Genomic DNA, 18,467 nt, shown 5'->3' on the forward strand with positions numbered 1-18,467 from the left:
TGAACTTTTATTACTTTGGAAACGTGTTTTATTGAAAAATAATTACCGGGTACCTGCTTGACCACACCTGTGAACTATTTATAGAAATACCTGGCCCATACGAGTACGTGTACGTGTATTCAGGAACAATGGAGGTAGAGCCAAATAAAACGTCTGAATACCAAAGTCTTGTTGATTCATATAAAAACAAGGACATCGCCGAATGTTTTGCAAATATGCACTAAAGGTTTAGCCGTGAGATCGATGTTATTTGGGGAACCGTAAAAGATCTTGGTGCACGTGTCGACCACTTAGAGAAATTTGCTTATAGAAATAAACTAGAGCCTGAAATAGAAACCAAAATAAAAATGAGTCGCATGAGAGACTGAACCTAGAAATTTGGGGCCGAAAATGGAATCTGGTTTTAAAAGGCATTGAAGGACACGAAAGGGAAAAACCCAGGGAAACAAAAGAATTTCAATCGACTACATTAAAACTCCCAAACGATAATATGGACCTGATGATCTTTCAAGCCGCGCACAGGCTGAAGGGTGGCCAGGGTGGAAAGCGCAATATCATCATACGTTTCAATAGCTTCCTAGACAGGGATGAGATGCTAGAAGCAGCCATGAAGCTTAAACCTTGATCGGGCTACAGTGTAATGACAGATCTACCCCCTGAAATAAATAAAATCCGTGCTGACAGTTGCTGAAAGACCGTTGGGAGATGCCCTAGTCTGAGAAGAAGAAATTTAAAATTGTATATTAAAAGGAGATTCCTTTTGTGGTATTGAAGCAAAAGCCAAAATATTGGACACGTGTTTCGACGACGAAGGTTGACAATACTTGTTTTTGTGGGGCGCCCGTTAGGCGCAACACGGACTGAGCACGCGCGCGCCTACCACGCTTTAAAAGAAACGGTGCACATATGTATAGTGTGTGAACATATTTACAGATACCTGTGTTTTGTGTTTGTTTAACATTATTGTTATTAAGCTTAAAAGTGAAAAGTTTTGGTTGAATGGTAGTATATGAATGAATACGTTTGGTATTATATTGTAAATGTGTATTCATTTTTCTAATTACATGCATGTAATATAGTAGTTAAGGTGATTAATATGGGTTTCATACTTTTGTTTGAGATAAAATAATAAATATAAAGTTTGATATCGAACTAGGTATGAGTGATTTACCTATCACCCTATCACAAGGTTCCTAGGTTCCTAAAAATACAATAAAAAAAGGTTTTAATTACTGAAAAAGGCTGATTCTTTATATACAATCTTCTATCGGTTTTGTTTTTTTTTTTTTTTTTTCTAAATAAGAAATGCCCTTTTTTAATAAGATCAGAAAGAAACCTTATGCAAAATGGATCTAAATCGATGAATTTAAAGTAATGTGTATTGATTTTTCAGTATGTATGGTCATATCCTCTGATATATAAAACTAGAATAATGTTAATATGACAATTGTTTTTGACAAATACTTTTGCTTTACTAATATTAATTTGCAAATATGAAATGATTGATGCAAGTATTATGAATTTAGTGTTTTTTGCAGATGTTATTACCTCTTGTAATATTCCATAACGTACCGTGACGGACAATCCTGTATTCTTGACACATGGTTTCGACGGACGCTTTGATTCTGCACAGATATAAGTCATTTAGGAAGCAAGAGAAAAGATAAGATCCTAAATTTTAGTCGCCTTGTCACGATCATGCATGTACCAATTTAATGCCCCTACCTGCAGGGCTCGTTATGCGTACGGATGACGCATGCGCGCGCCTTTGTTTGTGTTCCACTTTGTTAAGTTGTGTACATGAACAAATATACATATTGTTTGTGATTTGCTGTTGTTCAATTGGCCAATTATTGCTATTAAAATACGAAGTAAAATGTGTACGACATGAATGAAAATACTTATGATTACAAATATGTAGCAAAAATATACAACAATAATAATTATATAATGTAACTATGATATAGGAGTAACATATTTTTATAGAAACGCTGTTATAACTCACAAATGACAAACTAAACTGACAACAAATGTCTACAGTCTGGCCACACTTCAAAAGACTGTCAGAACGAAGTAGTGTGCCGCTTATGTAAAGGCACTGGTCATGTAATGACGGAGTGTCCAACAAATATAAACAACAAAATGTTCTCGGACAGGGTAATTATTTCTTAATAACCATGATATGAATTTGGAAATTCAGATTGAGATTTAGGTTCAAAATATCAATTTTGATAATGAATAGGTAAAAACAATAGATTTTCAGGATTTCTTAATGCAAAATGCGCCTGATTACAATTGTACCCTGTTTGGAGTTTGCAGGTAGGTGCGTTAGAATTGTACACTGCTGCCCTAATTGCAATGATTGTAAAAGGCCGACTAAATTTAGGATCTTATGACATTTAAAGGCATCCCTTGCATCGCATCACTTTTGGCCTTGAGTTGAGCGGTTCGCCCTGGGGCTGAGAGGGAAGCTCTGGGTTTCTCGCCACTGGCCGAGAACACACCAGTCTATAAACAGTGGAGTATCTGCTACTGCTTCAGCGCTCAGCTTACATGGGCAGTGGGACGACTGGTTCGCCCGTTGTCAGTATAATGTGACCGGGTGGGGTGTGTTGCTTGGTGTCTTCGGCGGCATGCTTCAGTGATATAGCACTATAAAAAGGGCAATAGTTCCACTATACAAGAAGACACAACACGAATATACCGCAGTCTCCCAAAACACGCACCTCGCACAACATACACGCAACACTACGCATACATGGGAGGCCGTCCTTACATGACCATAGCTGTTAATAGGACGTTAATAAATCAAACAAACAAACAAAAAGTTTGGAGTTTGAGCTGAAGGACCCAAACGTTGTTTTCTACCTAGTGTTATATGAGAACCTAGATATTAATTATAGAACACAATACCTAACTAATATTCCTTTGTTGTAATAATATTTTACAGAAATTTAACAAACTTAAAGATACATGTGCCGTAACTAGCTCTGACGCGAATATAGCAGTTTTATATATATTAATAAACATTAAAAGTTATGAACTTTTCGTTAATTACGATGCAAAAAAAGTAATTAAATTACAAAATTAATAATTCGATTTTTGGCAGTACTGCTAAAAATCATAGGTTCCGCCCACTTAATGTTGTCAGCGCATTCGTGACAAAAACAGCAGGCCACAAACCAAAAACAATATGGCTTCCCCCACTTCAAAACGAAAGCGTGGAAGGCCGTCATACCTATAGCCATCTCAGAACGAAATCAAACTAGAATATCAACAACAGCGCCATGAAAGCAAAGTGATTATCGGCGAAAACATCTAGCGTTGGAATTCGGTGAAAGAAAGAGAAAACCTCAAGTTCCATCATGAAGTTAGCAGCTTTCCTCCTCGCCATGTGATTATCGTTATTGTTAACAGTGACATAGATCCTAGATGACTACAGCAAATATATAACGTGATATCGCTTTCGCTCTCGTGTATCGATAAGTGTGGACATATATTTACTTTTTGAGTGGAAATGACTCTGACAAGGTAGATAGTGTATTAAAACATCGAGTACCAGTGTATTGATAGAGATCGTGGGGCTCGATTAGGGGTAATCTACCATACAGTCAGCATGGTAATGTCAATAAAGTTTGAATGTGATTGATATGACACTTTCTTAGATGTAAAATATAGCCATAGAATGCCTAAAATCTTTAGCGTGTCCCTGTAATAATCACTTCAACTGAATGTCATATATTTTGCTACATGTGTTTCTACATCTTTTCATTTACATTAATACAATATCTATGTACATATTTAATACTGTAGCAGATTTTATTGTACATATGGATAGTGATACGGTTGCCTTCTACCTTCGCGTTAGGGGGGATTTCCCTTTAGCTCAGTCGGTAGACCAGTAAGTCAGGGGTCACAGGTTCAAGTCCTGCTGCAGCACACTACTCTCAACCTGTAACAATACTATATAGTTGTTCATGTACATGTATGTTTTTAGCTCACCTGGCCCAAAGGGCCGGTAAGCTTATGTCATGGCGCGGCGTCCGTCGTCCGTCTGTCCGTCAACATTTCCTTTAAATCGCTACTAGTCATAGAGTTCTGCATGGATTGTAACCAAATTTGGCCACAAACATCCTTGGGAGAAGGGGAACAGAACTTGTATAAATTTTGGCTCTGGTCCTCCGGGGGCAGGAGGGGAGGGGCCCATTAGGGGAAATAGAGGTAAATCCTTTAAATCACTACTAGTCATAGAGTCCTACATGGAATGTAACAAAATTTGGCCACAAACATTCTTAGGGGAACAGGAACAGAACTTGTATAAATTTTGGCTCTTACCCCCCGGGGGCTGGAGGGGCGGGGCCCAATAGGGGAAATAGAGGAAAATCCTTTAAATGGCTACTTGTTATAGAGTTCTTCATGGATTGTATCCAAATTTAGCCACAAACATCCTTGGGGGAAGGGGAACAGAACTTGTATAAATTTTGGCTCTGATCCCCCAGGGGCAGGGCCCAATAGGGGAAATAGAGGTAAATCCTTTAAATCGCTACTAGTCATAGAGTTCTACATGGATTGTAACCAAACTTGACCACAAACATCCTTGGGAGAAAGGGGAACAGAACTTGTATAAATTTTGGCTCTGATCCCCCAGGGGCAGGAGGGGCGGGGCTCAATAGGGGAAATAGAGGTAAATCCTTTAAATCGCTACTAGTCATAGATTTCTACATGGATTGTAACCAAACTTGACCAAAAACATCCTTGGGGGAAGGGGAACAGAACTTGTATAAATTTTGGCTCTTGCCCCCTGGGGGCAGGAGGGGTGGGGCCCATTAGGGGAAATAGAGGTAAATCCTTTAAATCACTACTTGTCCTAGAGTTCTGCATGGATTGTAACCAAATTTGGCAACAAACATCCTTGGGGGAAGGGGAACAGAACTTGTATAAGGTTTGGCTCTGAACCCTCAGGGGCAGGAGGGGCGGGGCCCAATAGGGGAAATAGAGGTAAACCCTTTAAATCGCTACTAGTCATAGAGTTCTACATGGATTGTAACCAAATTTGACCACAAACATCCTTGGGGGAAGGAGAACAGAACTTGTATAAATTTTGGCTCTGGCCCCCCGGGGGCAGGAGGGGTGGGGCCCAATAGGGGAAATAGAGGTAAATCCTTTAAATTGCTACTTGTCATAGAGTTCTGAATGGAATGTAACCAAATTTGGCCACAAACATCCTTGTTGGAAAGGGAACAGAACTTGTATACTTTTTTGCTCTGACCCCCTGGGGGCAGGAAAGCTGTGGCCCAATAGGGGATTTAGAGGTTAATATGTAAATTCCTTCAGAAAAGAAATAATGAACCTGTATTCAGAATATTACTTGGCATTACAAACCAGGTGAGCGATACAGGCCCTCTGGGCCTCTTGTTTCTTTTAGCTTTGATAGCTATAGTAAAGTGAGACAGGCCCCTGCTTCCAATATGATATCAACACCTGACAAAGGGACTACCTTCAGACCACCTTATGTGTCTTTGTATGGTATAAAATTGGAAATTTCATCAGAAGATTCATCAGCACCAATTAATTCATAGCTTAAGGTATATATTGATACTTTTTATCCCCCGCTTTCTTTGAAACGGAGATATTAATTTGGGTTTGTCTGTCTGTTTGTCTGTTACACTTTGTTTCTATGCAATAACTGTAAAAAATGTAAACCGATTTTCTTAAAACTTGGTGACAAGGTTAAATACTTTAAGGGCTCGGCCAAGTTCGATCACGACTTTCAATGGACCTTATTTAGCGGAGTTATGGCCCTTTGCTTAAATAAAAAAGTCAGTTTCTGCCACTTCTGTACAATAACGGTAATAAATATTAACTGATTTTCTTCAAACTTGGTCACATGGTCAAATGTACCAAGGGCTTGAATGAATTTGCTCAGCACTTTCATCGGACCTGTATTTGGCGGAGTTATGGCCCTTTGAGTAATGAAAAATGTCATTTCTGTCAGTTTCTGTTCAATAACTCTCACAAATATTACCGAATATTCTTGAAAATTGGGAACCTGGATCAATATTTTAGGGACTTGCTTAAATTCGATCATGACTTTGATTAGACCGGACCCTATTTGGCGGAGTTATGGCCATTTGAATAATGAAAAATGCCATTTTCATCTGTTTCCGTTCAGTAACTCTCACAAATATTACTTGCTTTTCTCGAAAACTTTGTAACATGGTTTAATGTCTCAGGGCTTTGGCCAAGTTTGATTGACATTTTCATCGAACCCTTTTTGGTAGAGTAAGGGCCCCTTTGATTAACGAAAGCTGGGATATAAATTCCACGAATTTGCTTGTTTTTACCAAAATCAGAGATTGTGTAAGTCCAGCCTATGTAAAGTACTGATAATGTATGAGAAATAAAATTACATCCATTAATTGTTCTGAAAATATATGTAATTCATAAAATTTTCCATGTTGATTTCAGTGGACCAGTAATATCCGGAGTTCATTGTATCTGCCATGGACCTCCAAGTTTAATATCTTCAAAAGGGTTCCTGGAAATTGGTCTGAGTACGAAAACAGTGAAATGAGACAGAATTCGAAAGAGATGAAACAGTTGATGTCGATGATAATTCAAATGGAGTGAAAAGGATATAGAAACATTGCTGAAAATATATTTTTGTACCAGGTTCGTTTCCGCAGCATAACTGGAAAACCGGTTGAGATATTTCCATGAAACTTCATAGACACTTGTTCTTATGGTCTAGTAGTGCCTTTTGCTATTTTTAGATTTTCACTTTTTGTGCTTTTTTCTGTAATCATGGAAACATTGTTGATAATGGCAGATTTTTGTGTAAGAATCGTTTACGGAGCACAACTCTAAAACCAGCAGAGATATTTCCACGAAACTTCATAGACACATTCTTTTTATGGTCTAATAGTACCTTTTGCTATTTTAAGGTTTTCATTTTTTGCACTTTTTCCTGTTTTTTTTTTTTCATACACATAAGTCTCCACAATCAAACTTACTTCAGCTTTGATATCTCCATTGGCGGGGGATCTGAATGACTATGTCCTTGTTGTGTTTGAAAAGCAGGTTGTATTGGTTGAAAATGACAAAAATTAATTAATCTTGCCATGTGGAAATCAAATGAAATTCGTCAATTACTATAGTTGACACATTCATTTACCGAATGATTATCTCTGTTCATCCAGCATCACCTCAGGACTTCCAAAGACAAAGTCTATTTTGCCGTCCAAAATGTCTATCCAATTCTCTTTCCTCTTTCTCCTGTGATAATATAAAAAATATGAGTCTTCAGAACAAACAAAAATCTCAAAGGTTTCATGTCGTTTCGATCACACATGAATTTTCAGACTTTGTTATGGAAACCAGCATGGTATTGTGTTCTGTCTGAAGATTACTTTATTGAAATAAATTTGAGAGGAATTCGTACACATACGATGGCGAAAATAGGCTATGTACGGACAACTTAAGTGTTCGACGGCCATTTTTTTATAAAGCCATTATTAGCACTGTAAATGTGATGCTTTGAAGTATGCTAAATATATTACTTTGGCATTGGTATTATATCGCCTACCTTCTTCTGTGCTGCCGTGACACCTGCTATGGCATTCGCCCTCTCTCTATATGGTCTTCCATAAGGGATATCAAGGGACAACACACTAGTACGATGCCTGTGGTTCCAATTTCTTTTTGGATGAGTGGCAGTACCTGGAATGGTAGAAACTTCCCGAATCCTGTTGGGAGAACGGCCATGTAGTCTTTCTTGTCTATCAGACTATTGATTATCTCTATCTGTTCTTTTTTTCAGTTGTAGGTTTAGTCGTGACGATACGTTCGCTATGTATGCAGCCATATTTGTTTACAAATATATAGAAAAGAAATGATTCTAGGAGGCGTTTTCTGATTGGTCGAAGTATGACGTCATTGCCAATTTTTCATTGGCCTTCAAATCTAGGCCAGGGGTCATGCTGTCATGCTGAGATGACCCCGAACGGGGTATCGTTAGATCTTGTATTGAAGCGTAACGTAGAGTATCGTAGTGGGAGCGGAATTACAAGCCTAATTTTAATTAGATTGGGTAAAGAACAATACCAACAATATTTATTTTAAAAAAAATATATATGATTGTTTTCGGGTTTTTCCTTAAGTATAACTTTTGGTTGTTTGATTATTTTAACGTCCTATTAACAGCCAGGGTACACTTATTGCATAAATTACACATATGGTACAATATTATACAAAAGTTCCTATAAAAGCTAATTACATTTAATACCTATGATAAACCCCTTGAGTCTCTGAAAATACGATCACTGGAGTTTTCGTGGTCTTTAATCCGTCTGTCTACCGGCTGCTACCTTGAGGTTCCGTTGATCTACCTGGATGCAGCACAATTTCAGATCAAAGTCAAAAGTCAAAGTTCATGGCACGTCGCATCAGTAAGAAATGTATGCATAAGTGTTCCCATAGAACAAAGGCTAACACTCTGCTCACACAGAACCTACAGACGTCGCCCACACAGGACCGCAAATACAAGCCTCGATGTAACCCGTTATGAAAACTGTACAACCATATTCTCTTGGCTGAAGTGGTAGTAGTGCCATAATATATCCACCATCGTCAGGGTTTTAAGCTAAAATATACGTATGTCAGTTTTACGATTTACACCACTACTATATTACATAATTAAATTAATAAAAGATAATATTAAGCAATATGTGCTTATCTAACACCAACTTAAAAATGACGGTGCATTCCCCCTTAATGGTTGACGCACTCCAACAGGTGTGGTTCACTCAACCGTGACGACTGCACGGTTGTATAACGTGGCATTGTCAACGTCTAATAACAGTAAACAATTGTTTGTTTGATTAATTAACGTCCTGTTAACAGCTATGGTCATGTAAGGACGGTCTCACATGTATGCAGTGTGTTGTGCGAGGTGCGTCTTTTGGGAGACTGCGGTATATTCATGTCTTCATGTATAGTGGATTGTTTGCCCTTTTAATAGTGCTATATCACTGAAGTATGCCGCCATGACACCAAGCAAACACACCCCACCCGGTCACACTATACTGACAATTGGCGAACCAGTCGCCCGACTGCCTGTTTACTGAGCGCTAAGCAGGATTTCGGCCAGGACACAGAACTTAGTCACAGGTGCGAACGCTCAACTCAAGGCCAAAAGTGAGGCGGTGCCAAGGGACGCATAAGAAAGATAAAGTTAGTTAGGAAGAAGAGAAAAAATAATATCCTAACTTAAAGATGTTCCACCGCTGACAAATGGTATTTTTTCACTATCAAAAACAGGAGCAGACGAATTTGTATTTTTCTTCAGTTAAAAAGTTACTTACTTTACACCATTACCATGCCCTGCAGGTAGGGCATTAGAATTGTACCTGCTGCCCCTATTGCATGATCGTAAAAGGCGACTAAATTTAGGATCTTATCGTTTCTCTTCCTAACTGACTTTATCTTTCCTAATGCCTCCCTTGGCACCGCCTCACTTTTGGCCTTGAGTTGAGCGTTTGCCCCTGTGATGAAGGTTCTGGGTTCTGTCCCCTGGCCGAGACACACCAAAGTCTATAAAAGTGGTAGTTTCTGCTCCTGCTTAGCGCTCAGCATACAGGGAGCGGGACGTCTGGTTCGCCCGTTGTCAGTAAAATGTGACCGGGTGGGGTGTTGCTTGGTGTCTTCGGCGGCATTTCGTTTTCACATAATTGTCACCAAAACATCGTAACGAAATAGTATGGAGAGAAGGAAAACTCATTTTAAATGATTTGCTCGATTAATTAACGTCCTATTAACCACTAGGGCGGTCTCCCATCGTTCGGTGTGTATTGTATTGTGTCTTCCGACACCTTTTTTTATCATGAGCATCACACACCCCACCAGGTCACATTAACGGTCGAACCAGTTGTCGCACTACCGGTATGCTGAGCGCTATAACAAGACGCCAAACAACTTTAGTGTAGACAATACCCTCACAAACACATCGACAGAAATAATTAATTGAATGATGTAATTCATTTATTTATGTAGCAAATGCAGTGAGACTGTTAGACTTCAATTCACCGAACAACGTCAGACTTGTTGATGTATATGGTGCAGCTATATGTGGAGAGTGCTGGACACAAGCTAACGCTGATGTTACATGTAGAGGATTAGGATATATGTAAGTACACTAAAACAACACATTTTCAGAGCTAACAAAACCATAATATGTATGTGCAAAGGTTCGTAATTTCCAATCAGATGACTGGGAGGTCATATTCCAATAGTGGAGTATCATGATATTGATCCAACATCTTTATACAATGTTCCGGGCGTTCAATAGCGGAACTGGGGATAGGTCCTATTTGCCACTAGTCATATCCTAATTTGGATATGTCTGTCTATAGGATATGCTAACCCCAAAGTGCGAATTTTCTTTTCATTGATAAAAATGGTCCAGAAATAGTTATTCCCTACTGGCATACAAAGACAGCTTCTAGTAAAGGAAATAACAATATAATATTCATAATACTAAATAATCTCTTTGAAATCTATGTATTTTTGTCATAATCAAAGTTAGCGATATGGATTAAATGGAATTTCTATTTTATGCATGATGCATATAAGTTAGGCTTATCATATGTTAATGGACTATTACAAACCTTTCATACATGTTTTCTAATCATTGTAAAAATCATGATCAGTTTCACTGGATCATTTTTTCGGTACATCAAGAAATGGAAACGTCTGATGGATTGTCTCTGGGTTTTACAATGCTTTGAATTCAAATCCAACAATTTTTTAATGGTTTTCTTCGCACATTAGTTGTCTTAGTTGACAATTTGTGTTGTCAACCATAGGTTCGACCATCCCCTCCAACGACTCCGCCGACGTTTGGTAAGAGTTTTCCTCAGAATAAAACACATTTTCCCTACAGCCATCTTGGCGGACTTTTTTCGTTTTTGGATCATTTTATTAAGTTAAATTAATTCAACTTGTATCCCCATCTGAACAAGTGGTCATCTGATCCCCTCGTAGCGAAATAACCAACCGTTAGTCGCCTTTAAGGATAATAACATATGGACAGCAGGTACAATTCTACCGCCACTTCGTTTAATTGAAAAGAGTAGAGTTCTCCTCACAACCATTATATGAGCGCTAAGCAGGAGCAGAAACTACTACTTTTTAGCTCGCCTATTCGAAGAATAGGGGGAGCTAATGTTGTCACCCCGGCGTCGGCGTCACGTTAACGTTTTTGAGCAAGTTTCTATTTTGTCTATTGTTTAAGCTTAAGTCATCATAAATGTTTATGATTTTATTTTCCTAATGTTTATGGATGCTGAACGTGATAATACAACAAATTTGGGGGGCCTTTAAGGGGTTTTTGAGTCTGTTAATTTGTCATATTTCCACGTTAAAGTTTTTGAGCAAGTTTCTATTTTGTCAATTGTTTAAGCATAATTCATCATAAATGTTTATGATTTCATTTTCCTAATGTGTATGGATGCTGAATGTGATAATACAACCAATTTGGGGCCCTTTAGGGGTTTTTTGAGTCTGTTAATTTGTCATATTTCCATGTTTAAATAGTAAATACTTGAACATCAACTTCTTCTGAATAGGCGAGCTTTGCTGTTCTCCAACAGCTCTTGTATATACTTTGGTGTCTCGGCCAGGGGACAGATCCTAGAACCTTCCTCACAGGGGCGAGTGGGACGACTTGTTGGCCCGTTGCTTGGTGTCTTCGGCGGCTCTTCAGTGATATAACACTATACAAAGGGCAAGAGATCCACTATACAAAAAGACAAAACACGAAAATACCGCAGTCTCCCAAAACACGCACTTCACACATGCTACACACTGCATACATGGGAGGTCGTCCATACATGACCCTGGCTGTTAATAGGACGTTAAAATAATCAATCAAACTTTAGTCTAACATCATTACATAATTCATAGTTCATGGTAACAAACTTTCTAGCTTTCTATGTATTTCTGTGTGAAAGTGAAACAGAATTTTGATTTTGTTGGTTATCATCATATATATCATGCCATCAAACAAAATATTTCCCTCTTCATTTCCATCATATTCTTGTTTACTATTTGGTCTAGGTTTTTTGACATAATATTACGGTTGGGGTCGGGATGCCGACAACGAAATCTTTTATTACCTTGAGCTCCTGTCCTTCGGTTTGAAACAGATTTGTTTGTTTGTTTGTTTGTTTGATTAATTAACGTCCTATTAACAGCTATGGTCATGTAAGGACGGCCTCCCATGTATGCGGTGTGTTGCGTGTATGTTGTGCGAAGTGCGTGTTTCAGGAGACTGCGGTATATTCATGTTGTGTCTTCTTGTATAGTGGAACTTTTGCCCTTTTTATAGTGCTATATCACTGAAGCATGCCGCCGAAGACACCAAGCAACACACCCCACCCGGTCACATTATACTGACAACGGGCGAACCAGTCGTCCCACTCCCTTTTTGCTGAGCGCTAAGCAGGAGCAGAAACTACCACTTTTTACAGACTTTGGTGTGTCTCGGCCAGGGGACAGAACCCAGAGCCTTCCTCACAGGGGCGAACGCTCAACTCAAGGCCAAAAGTGAGGCGGTGCCAAGGGAGACATTAGGAAGGATAAAGTCAGTTAGGAAGAATAGAAAAGATAAGATCCTAAATTTAGTCGCCTTTTACGATCATGCAATAGGGGCAGCAGGTACAATTCTAACGCCCTACCTGCAGGGCCAGTTTGAAACAGACGTCCAGTACATGTACCGTTTGCTCAATTGAAATGGTACCTGTAGAGCATCCGGCTAGTGTTCATGCAGGTGTGAAACGGCATTTTTTGGCTCTTACCAATACTAACAAGCATGCCTGTCACAGAGATGTCGACTAGGAAAAGGCACTGAATATTAGATTGCCTGTACAGTTTAATCACGCGTCTTCCCTTCTCGCACAAAGAAAAAGGAGTTTATCCCGTCATTCATGTACATAAGACCAAAAGTAAAAATTGATTACTTCAACAATCGGAACAATTTTCACACGCTCTAATAGCAAGCTTAAGTTAAACATACATTACGTATTTAGTGTAAATGCATAACAATTGATCATTAAAATAAATCTGAAACATTCCTAAGGTATAACAATTGATCATTAAAATAAATCTGAAACATTCCTAAGGTATTAAAATGTATTTATTGTCTGGCGTTTTAATATATATTAAAGATGCTCCACCGCTGACAAATGATATTTTTTTCACTATCAAAAACAGCAGCAGACGATTTAGTATTTTTCTTCGGTTACAAAAGTTACTTACTTTACACCATTACCACCGTTGAAAAGTTTGAGCTTCTAATTTTACTTCAAGTTAAAAATATAAAAAATAATTAATTGCATCCCGAAAATATTCCGTGGCACTATATCCTATATGGAATGAATTACTGATTGCACATGACCCAAAGTCAAAATAAATCATTTTATATTATTTTTTGTGTTAATTAGATTTATGTATACAAGATTAAACACTAATTATTGTTCAAATGGTGAATATCATGTATGCTCTATCGACGATGGAGCATCTTTAACCAATTTGTAAAAAAAAATATCATTTAAGTAATATTAATGAAAACATATATTTCACAAAATTTTCTAGATCGAAATTGCAAGTTAATGATATGCAGACGTCCCACAAACAATTAGTAATGTGCAAAACATGAATTGCCTCCTTTGTTTCTTGCTTTTGTTTGTTTGTTTGATTTATTAACGTCTTTTAACAGCTCCTCTTTGGTCATGTAAGGACGGGCCTCCCATGTATGCGGTGGTGTGTTGCGTGTATGTTTACATGGTTTCTCTGTGAATATTGTCATTTATATTTTCCACAGTCACCAAACACACACACGCACTTCATAAATACTATAAAAAGGGCAACAGTTTCATTATACAAGAAGATAAAACACGAACATACCAGTGTCCCAAAACACCTCGTACTTCACAAACGCTACCCACTGCATACATGGGAGACCGTCCTTACATGACCCTGGCTTTTAATAGTACGTTAAAATAATCAAACAAACAAACAAAAACAAAACACCATATACATGGGAGGCCGTCCTTACATGACCCTGGCAGTTAATAGGATGTTAATCAATCAAACAAAAACAACCTGTCTGTAGTTTATACTTTGTAACTTTACCCTTCCTGATGTTGTTCCGTGCGCTGAAAGACTTTTGAAGTTGTGAAGTAATGTTCAATAAAAAGGCAACTTTTTGTGAACGTTGTATTAAGAAAAATAAAGTTTAGGTGATTTACTATTTAATGATGCATAACCCGTTATGATTATATGTAGCGAAAAACTGAAAATCAAGATATACAAAAATAGATAATTTCATTTATTTAGATGTAGGGTGTAACGCTTATATCTACTAATTTTAGTATTTCACTGTATCATATCTTGATAATATTGTACAATTACTATGTTATAGTGGAGGCAAAGGTTACTTGATACAACGATCTAGTGTTCCACACATCATCTATTTTTGGACCGGACGACATCAGTGCGATGGAACAGAGTCAGGCCTTCTCAATTGCCGTTGGATTTATACCCAATGTCCACAGTGTGGTCATGTCGCAGCTGTTAAATGTGTCCAAATCTCATTAGGTAACTTGAATCAAAATCATATAATCAGAAATTTAGCAGTGTGTATTATAATCGATCGGAAAAGTGCAACTAAACTCTTAGTAAGTGCTGTAAATAAGCATTGTCTTCGTGAAATCAATCTTTTCCTGACGTTACTGATAATTAACATCATATACTTTTATTTAAAACTAAACCTTTGTTTATATACTGAAATATTTCAGTTAACGGGGGATGGAGTAGATGGAGTAATTTCGGGTCTTGTTCTTTGACGTGTGGACAAGGATACCGGATCAGAACACGGACGTGTGACAACCCAACACCTCAGCATGGGGGTCGGGACTGTGATGGTGATGAGGAAAATGTTACAACTTGTAGTAATACGTGGTGTACGGGTAAGATTACTTTATACAAAAGGCCCCAGGGCCTTAACGGTCAGCTGACTACCTTGGCAATAATCATATAGGAAATTAATTAGATAAAGTGTCATGGTAGCGATCTTTGATTTGGGATTAACCAGAGATGCAACAACCCTTTTTCACGACCATATCAGTATCATTTCATGCAAGTTTCAGCCAAATCGCACAGGTAGAACTTGAGAGGAAGTCAAAATGTATATATTCAAAATGGCGGCTGTGGCGGCCATCTTGGATGTCGGATAGACCCGAATAATAACAACACTTTGTCGTGACCATATACGAATACTTTCAAGCAAGTGTCAGCCAAATCGCACCACTAGAACTTGAGAAGAAATTCAAAATGTGTTTTCAAGATGGCGGCTGTAGCGGGCATCTTGGATTTCGGATCGACCCGAAAAATAAAAACACTTTGTCGGGACCATGTCAGGATCATTACATGTAAGTTTCAGCCAAATCGCACTGGTAGAACTTGTTGGAGCAATTGACTGAATAATGATCTTCCGTATCCCACACTCTTGGTAATATTTTTGTCACTACTTTCATTAGATGTCTTATCACTCAAAACATAGGTATACACTGTAATGTCCACGTGTTCTGTTGCCATAATTACCTGACACTAGACTCATTTTTACACCAGGTATAATGATTGCCGTTGTAGCTGTTTTTGTCGCCCTGTTATTGGCAGTGGCTGTCATCTTCCTAATCAAAAGGTAATTATCATTGTATATCAACCAATGGTGTATAGTTCGCATTCCCTGGTCAAAACATAACAGACCCCAATTTTGAACCAGGAAGAGTGATAAGGACCCTATAGAAATTCTAGCTACCCGTTCGTCTGTCCATCGTTACGGTTTTTTAGCCCACCATCATCAGATGGTGGGCTATTTAAATTGCTTTTTGTCCGTGATCCGTCGTCCGTCCTTCTGTCCGTTAACATTTGTTACCGCTATTTCTCGGAAAGGGCTAAAGGAATCTTTCTCAAATTTCATAGGTAGGTTCCCCTATGGCCCTAGTTGTGCATATTGCAATTTAGGACCGATCGGTTAACAAGATGGCCGCCAGGCCGCCATCTTGGATTTTGATAGTTAAAGTTTGTTACCGCTATTTCTCAGAAAGTACTGAAGGGATCTCTCTCAAATTTCACATGTAGGTTTCCCTATGACCCTTGTTGTGCATATTGCATTTTGGGACGGATCGGTTAACAAGATGGCCGCCAGGCCGCCATCTTGGATTTTGGTAGTTAAAGTTTGTTACCGCTATTTCTCAGAAAGTACTAAAGGGATCTCTCTCAAATTTCCCATGTAGGTTGCCCTAGGGCCCTAGTTGTGCATATTGCATTTTGGGACGGAACCGTCAACAAGAAGGCCGCCAAGCCGCCATCTTGGATTTTATATAGTTGAAGTTTGTTACCGCTATTTCTCAGAAAATACTGAAGAGATATGTTTCAAATTTCATGTGCAGGTTCCCTTTGGTCCCTAGTTTTGCATGTTACATTTTGGGACCGATCGGTAACAAGGTGGCCGACAGGCCACCATTTTGAATTTTGATAGTTGAAGTTTGTTAACGCTATTTCTCAGAAAGTACTTCAGTGATCTGTCTCAAATTTTATATGTAGGTTCTCCTAGGACCTGCATATTGCATTTTGGGACCGATCGGTCAACAAGATGGCCAACAGGTTTTTGACAATTGAAGTTTGTTAGTGTTATATATCTCAGAAATTACTGAAAAGATCTTTCTCAAATTTCATATGTAGCAATATGTTGTAAAAGTTTGAGAAAAGATCCCTCTTTCTATTGTCAGACGTAGATCGTTCTTTGGTGGGCGCCAAGATCCCTCTGGGATCTCTTGTTGGGTTTTTTTTTCTTACAATTAAAATTGAAACAAGTGGAATAGTGTTTTCAAAGTTAGGACGCTGCACCATGCACTCTACATTTAGATCTATTATCGATTAATATTTTAGATAAACAAGATTCAACGTATTGTAGCATACTGATAAACATTTAGGGATACTATTAAAGTTGTTCATAAATGAACAAAATATGTTGACTAAAATGGGTTACAGTAAGAAATTTTAAGTTCAAATATTTTTTGATAAACGCAATCGTGGCAATGGATCACCGATCAATGTCACTAGGTCAAAAGGGTAAGAGATCAAGGTCACTGAGTCACCAAATTTAGTAAGAGCATGTCAAAACACCAGAACTTATATATTGGTTTTAAGTGATGAAAGATTTCGAGATTATGATTAAGTTTTATCATATTTTTAATCAAACATCCGAATCGCGATATTGTTGCTTTTAGTCTGGGTATTTACATCAATTTACAAACTATACATTGATGAGGTCTTGCATAAGGTAGCGTCTGATATAAACTGTATTTGTTTGATTCTAGGAAACGACTTACCAAGGCGAAATCGGAAGATGATCCCCAACATCATCCTGTACCAGTAAATTACAGTAACGATGCTGTCCAAGTTGTTGCCGGGAAGTCAACAGACAATTATCAATATTTGGAATGCGTCGCCGGTCCATCTGAGGATACTAACCATTACTCTGAAGGCACCGCCGGTCCCTCTACAGACACAGATGACTTTGGTTACGGACTACTTAGTAAGACAGGTACAAGGTCCGTAAGGATGGGTGAAGAGGACATGTATTCGCACACAAAACCAGGCCAACTTAACGACGATGGGTACGACGTGTTTGTAAAGAGGAAAAAAACCGTTGATGAGTCGGATATCTATGATCACGGTGGTAAATATGATATTTTCCAGCGCCAGAAAGTTTCGTTTGTGGAAAACGACTATTCACAAATTGCTTAACACAGATAGGTTACCATGACACACTGTTATATATCCCGACGTCCTTATCAGAATTAATTTCTGAATTATGTTAGGCCATGGACTAGGAGGGTCCCACATGCATCCCCCAAACGTCCGAACCAATATTTTTTTCTGAAGCCTTATGACCCACTGGTCACAAATCAAAATGTTAACATTGCATAAGTTGGGATGAACATCCTGTTATGACGTCATCAAGATAGCCGCCATCTCGAATTTCACTAAAAATTGAAAAATAGTCATAACACTGACATTTTTCAACCGAAGTAGACAAATGAGGTATCAAAATGACCACAATAGAACGACAAATACATATCAGGACCAAATAATCCAATATATGTAGTGATTTGTACGCAAGAAATGAAAAAATAAGATTTTAAGCTCAAAAATGGTGATTTTTCAGCAAATTTTTCATACTTGGCTTGACGCAGCAACAATGTTTACCAACAATAAATCATTACTCGTAATCAGTTGTTTAAAGTCCTTTCAATCAGCAAAAACAACAACAACAAAATATAGAAATGCAAAAAAAATAATTATTGTTATACCCTACTAATAGCGTAACAAATGTAACCTAA

The 18,467-nt window shown here is 38.2% G+C and overlaps 1 protein-coding gene across 1 annotated transcript; it reads left to right on the forward strand.

Moving 5' to 3' along the window:
- The first annotated feature begins 8,431 nt into the window (after window positions 1-8,431).
- Window positions 8,432-18,425, forward strand: LOC138330703 (uncharacterized). Its single transcript, XM_069278241.1, has 6 exons — window positions 8,432-8,552; window positions 10,051-10,183; window positions 14,480-14,655; window positions 14,856-15,026; window positions 15,688-15,760; window positions 17,442-18,425. The coding sequence occupies exons 1-6, from the start codon at window positions 8,432-8,434 to the stop codon at window positions 17,869-17,871; spliced, it is 1,104 nt and encodes a 367-aa protein (XP_069134342.1). The 3' UTR covers window positions 17,872-18,425.
- Window positions 18,426-18,467: the final 42 nt, after the last annotated feature.

The sequence above is a fragment of the Argopecten irradians genome, chromosome 9 (assembly GCF_041381155.1).
Source record: "Argopecten irradians isolate NY chromosome 9, Ai_NY, whole genome shotgun sequence".
NCBI classification, from domain to species: domain Eukaryota; kingdom Metazoa; phylum Mollusca; class Bivalvia; order Pectinida; family Pectinidae; genus Argopecten; species Argopecten irradians.

Coding starts and splice junctions, on each gene's coding strand:
- LOC138330703 (XM_069278241.1), top strand. CDS start 8,432: ATGGCACGTCGCATCAGTAAGAAATGTATGCATAAGTGTTCCCATAGA. Junction 14,656..14,855: donor ATGTGTCCAAATCTCATTAG/GTAACTTGAATC, acceptor GAAATATTTCAG/TTAACGGGGGATGGAGTAGA. Junction 15,761..17,441: donor GTCATCTTCCTAATCAAAAG/GTAATTATCATT, acceptor GTTTGATTCTAG/GAAACGACTTACCAAGGCGA.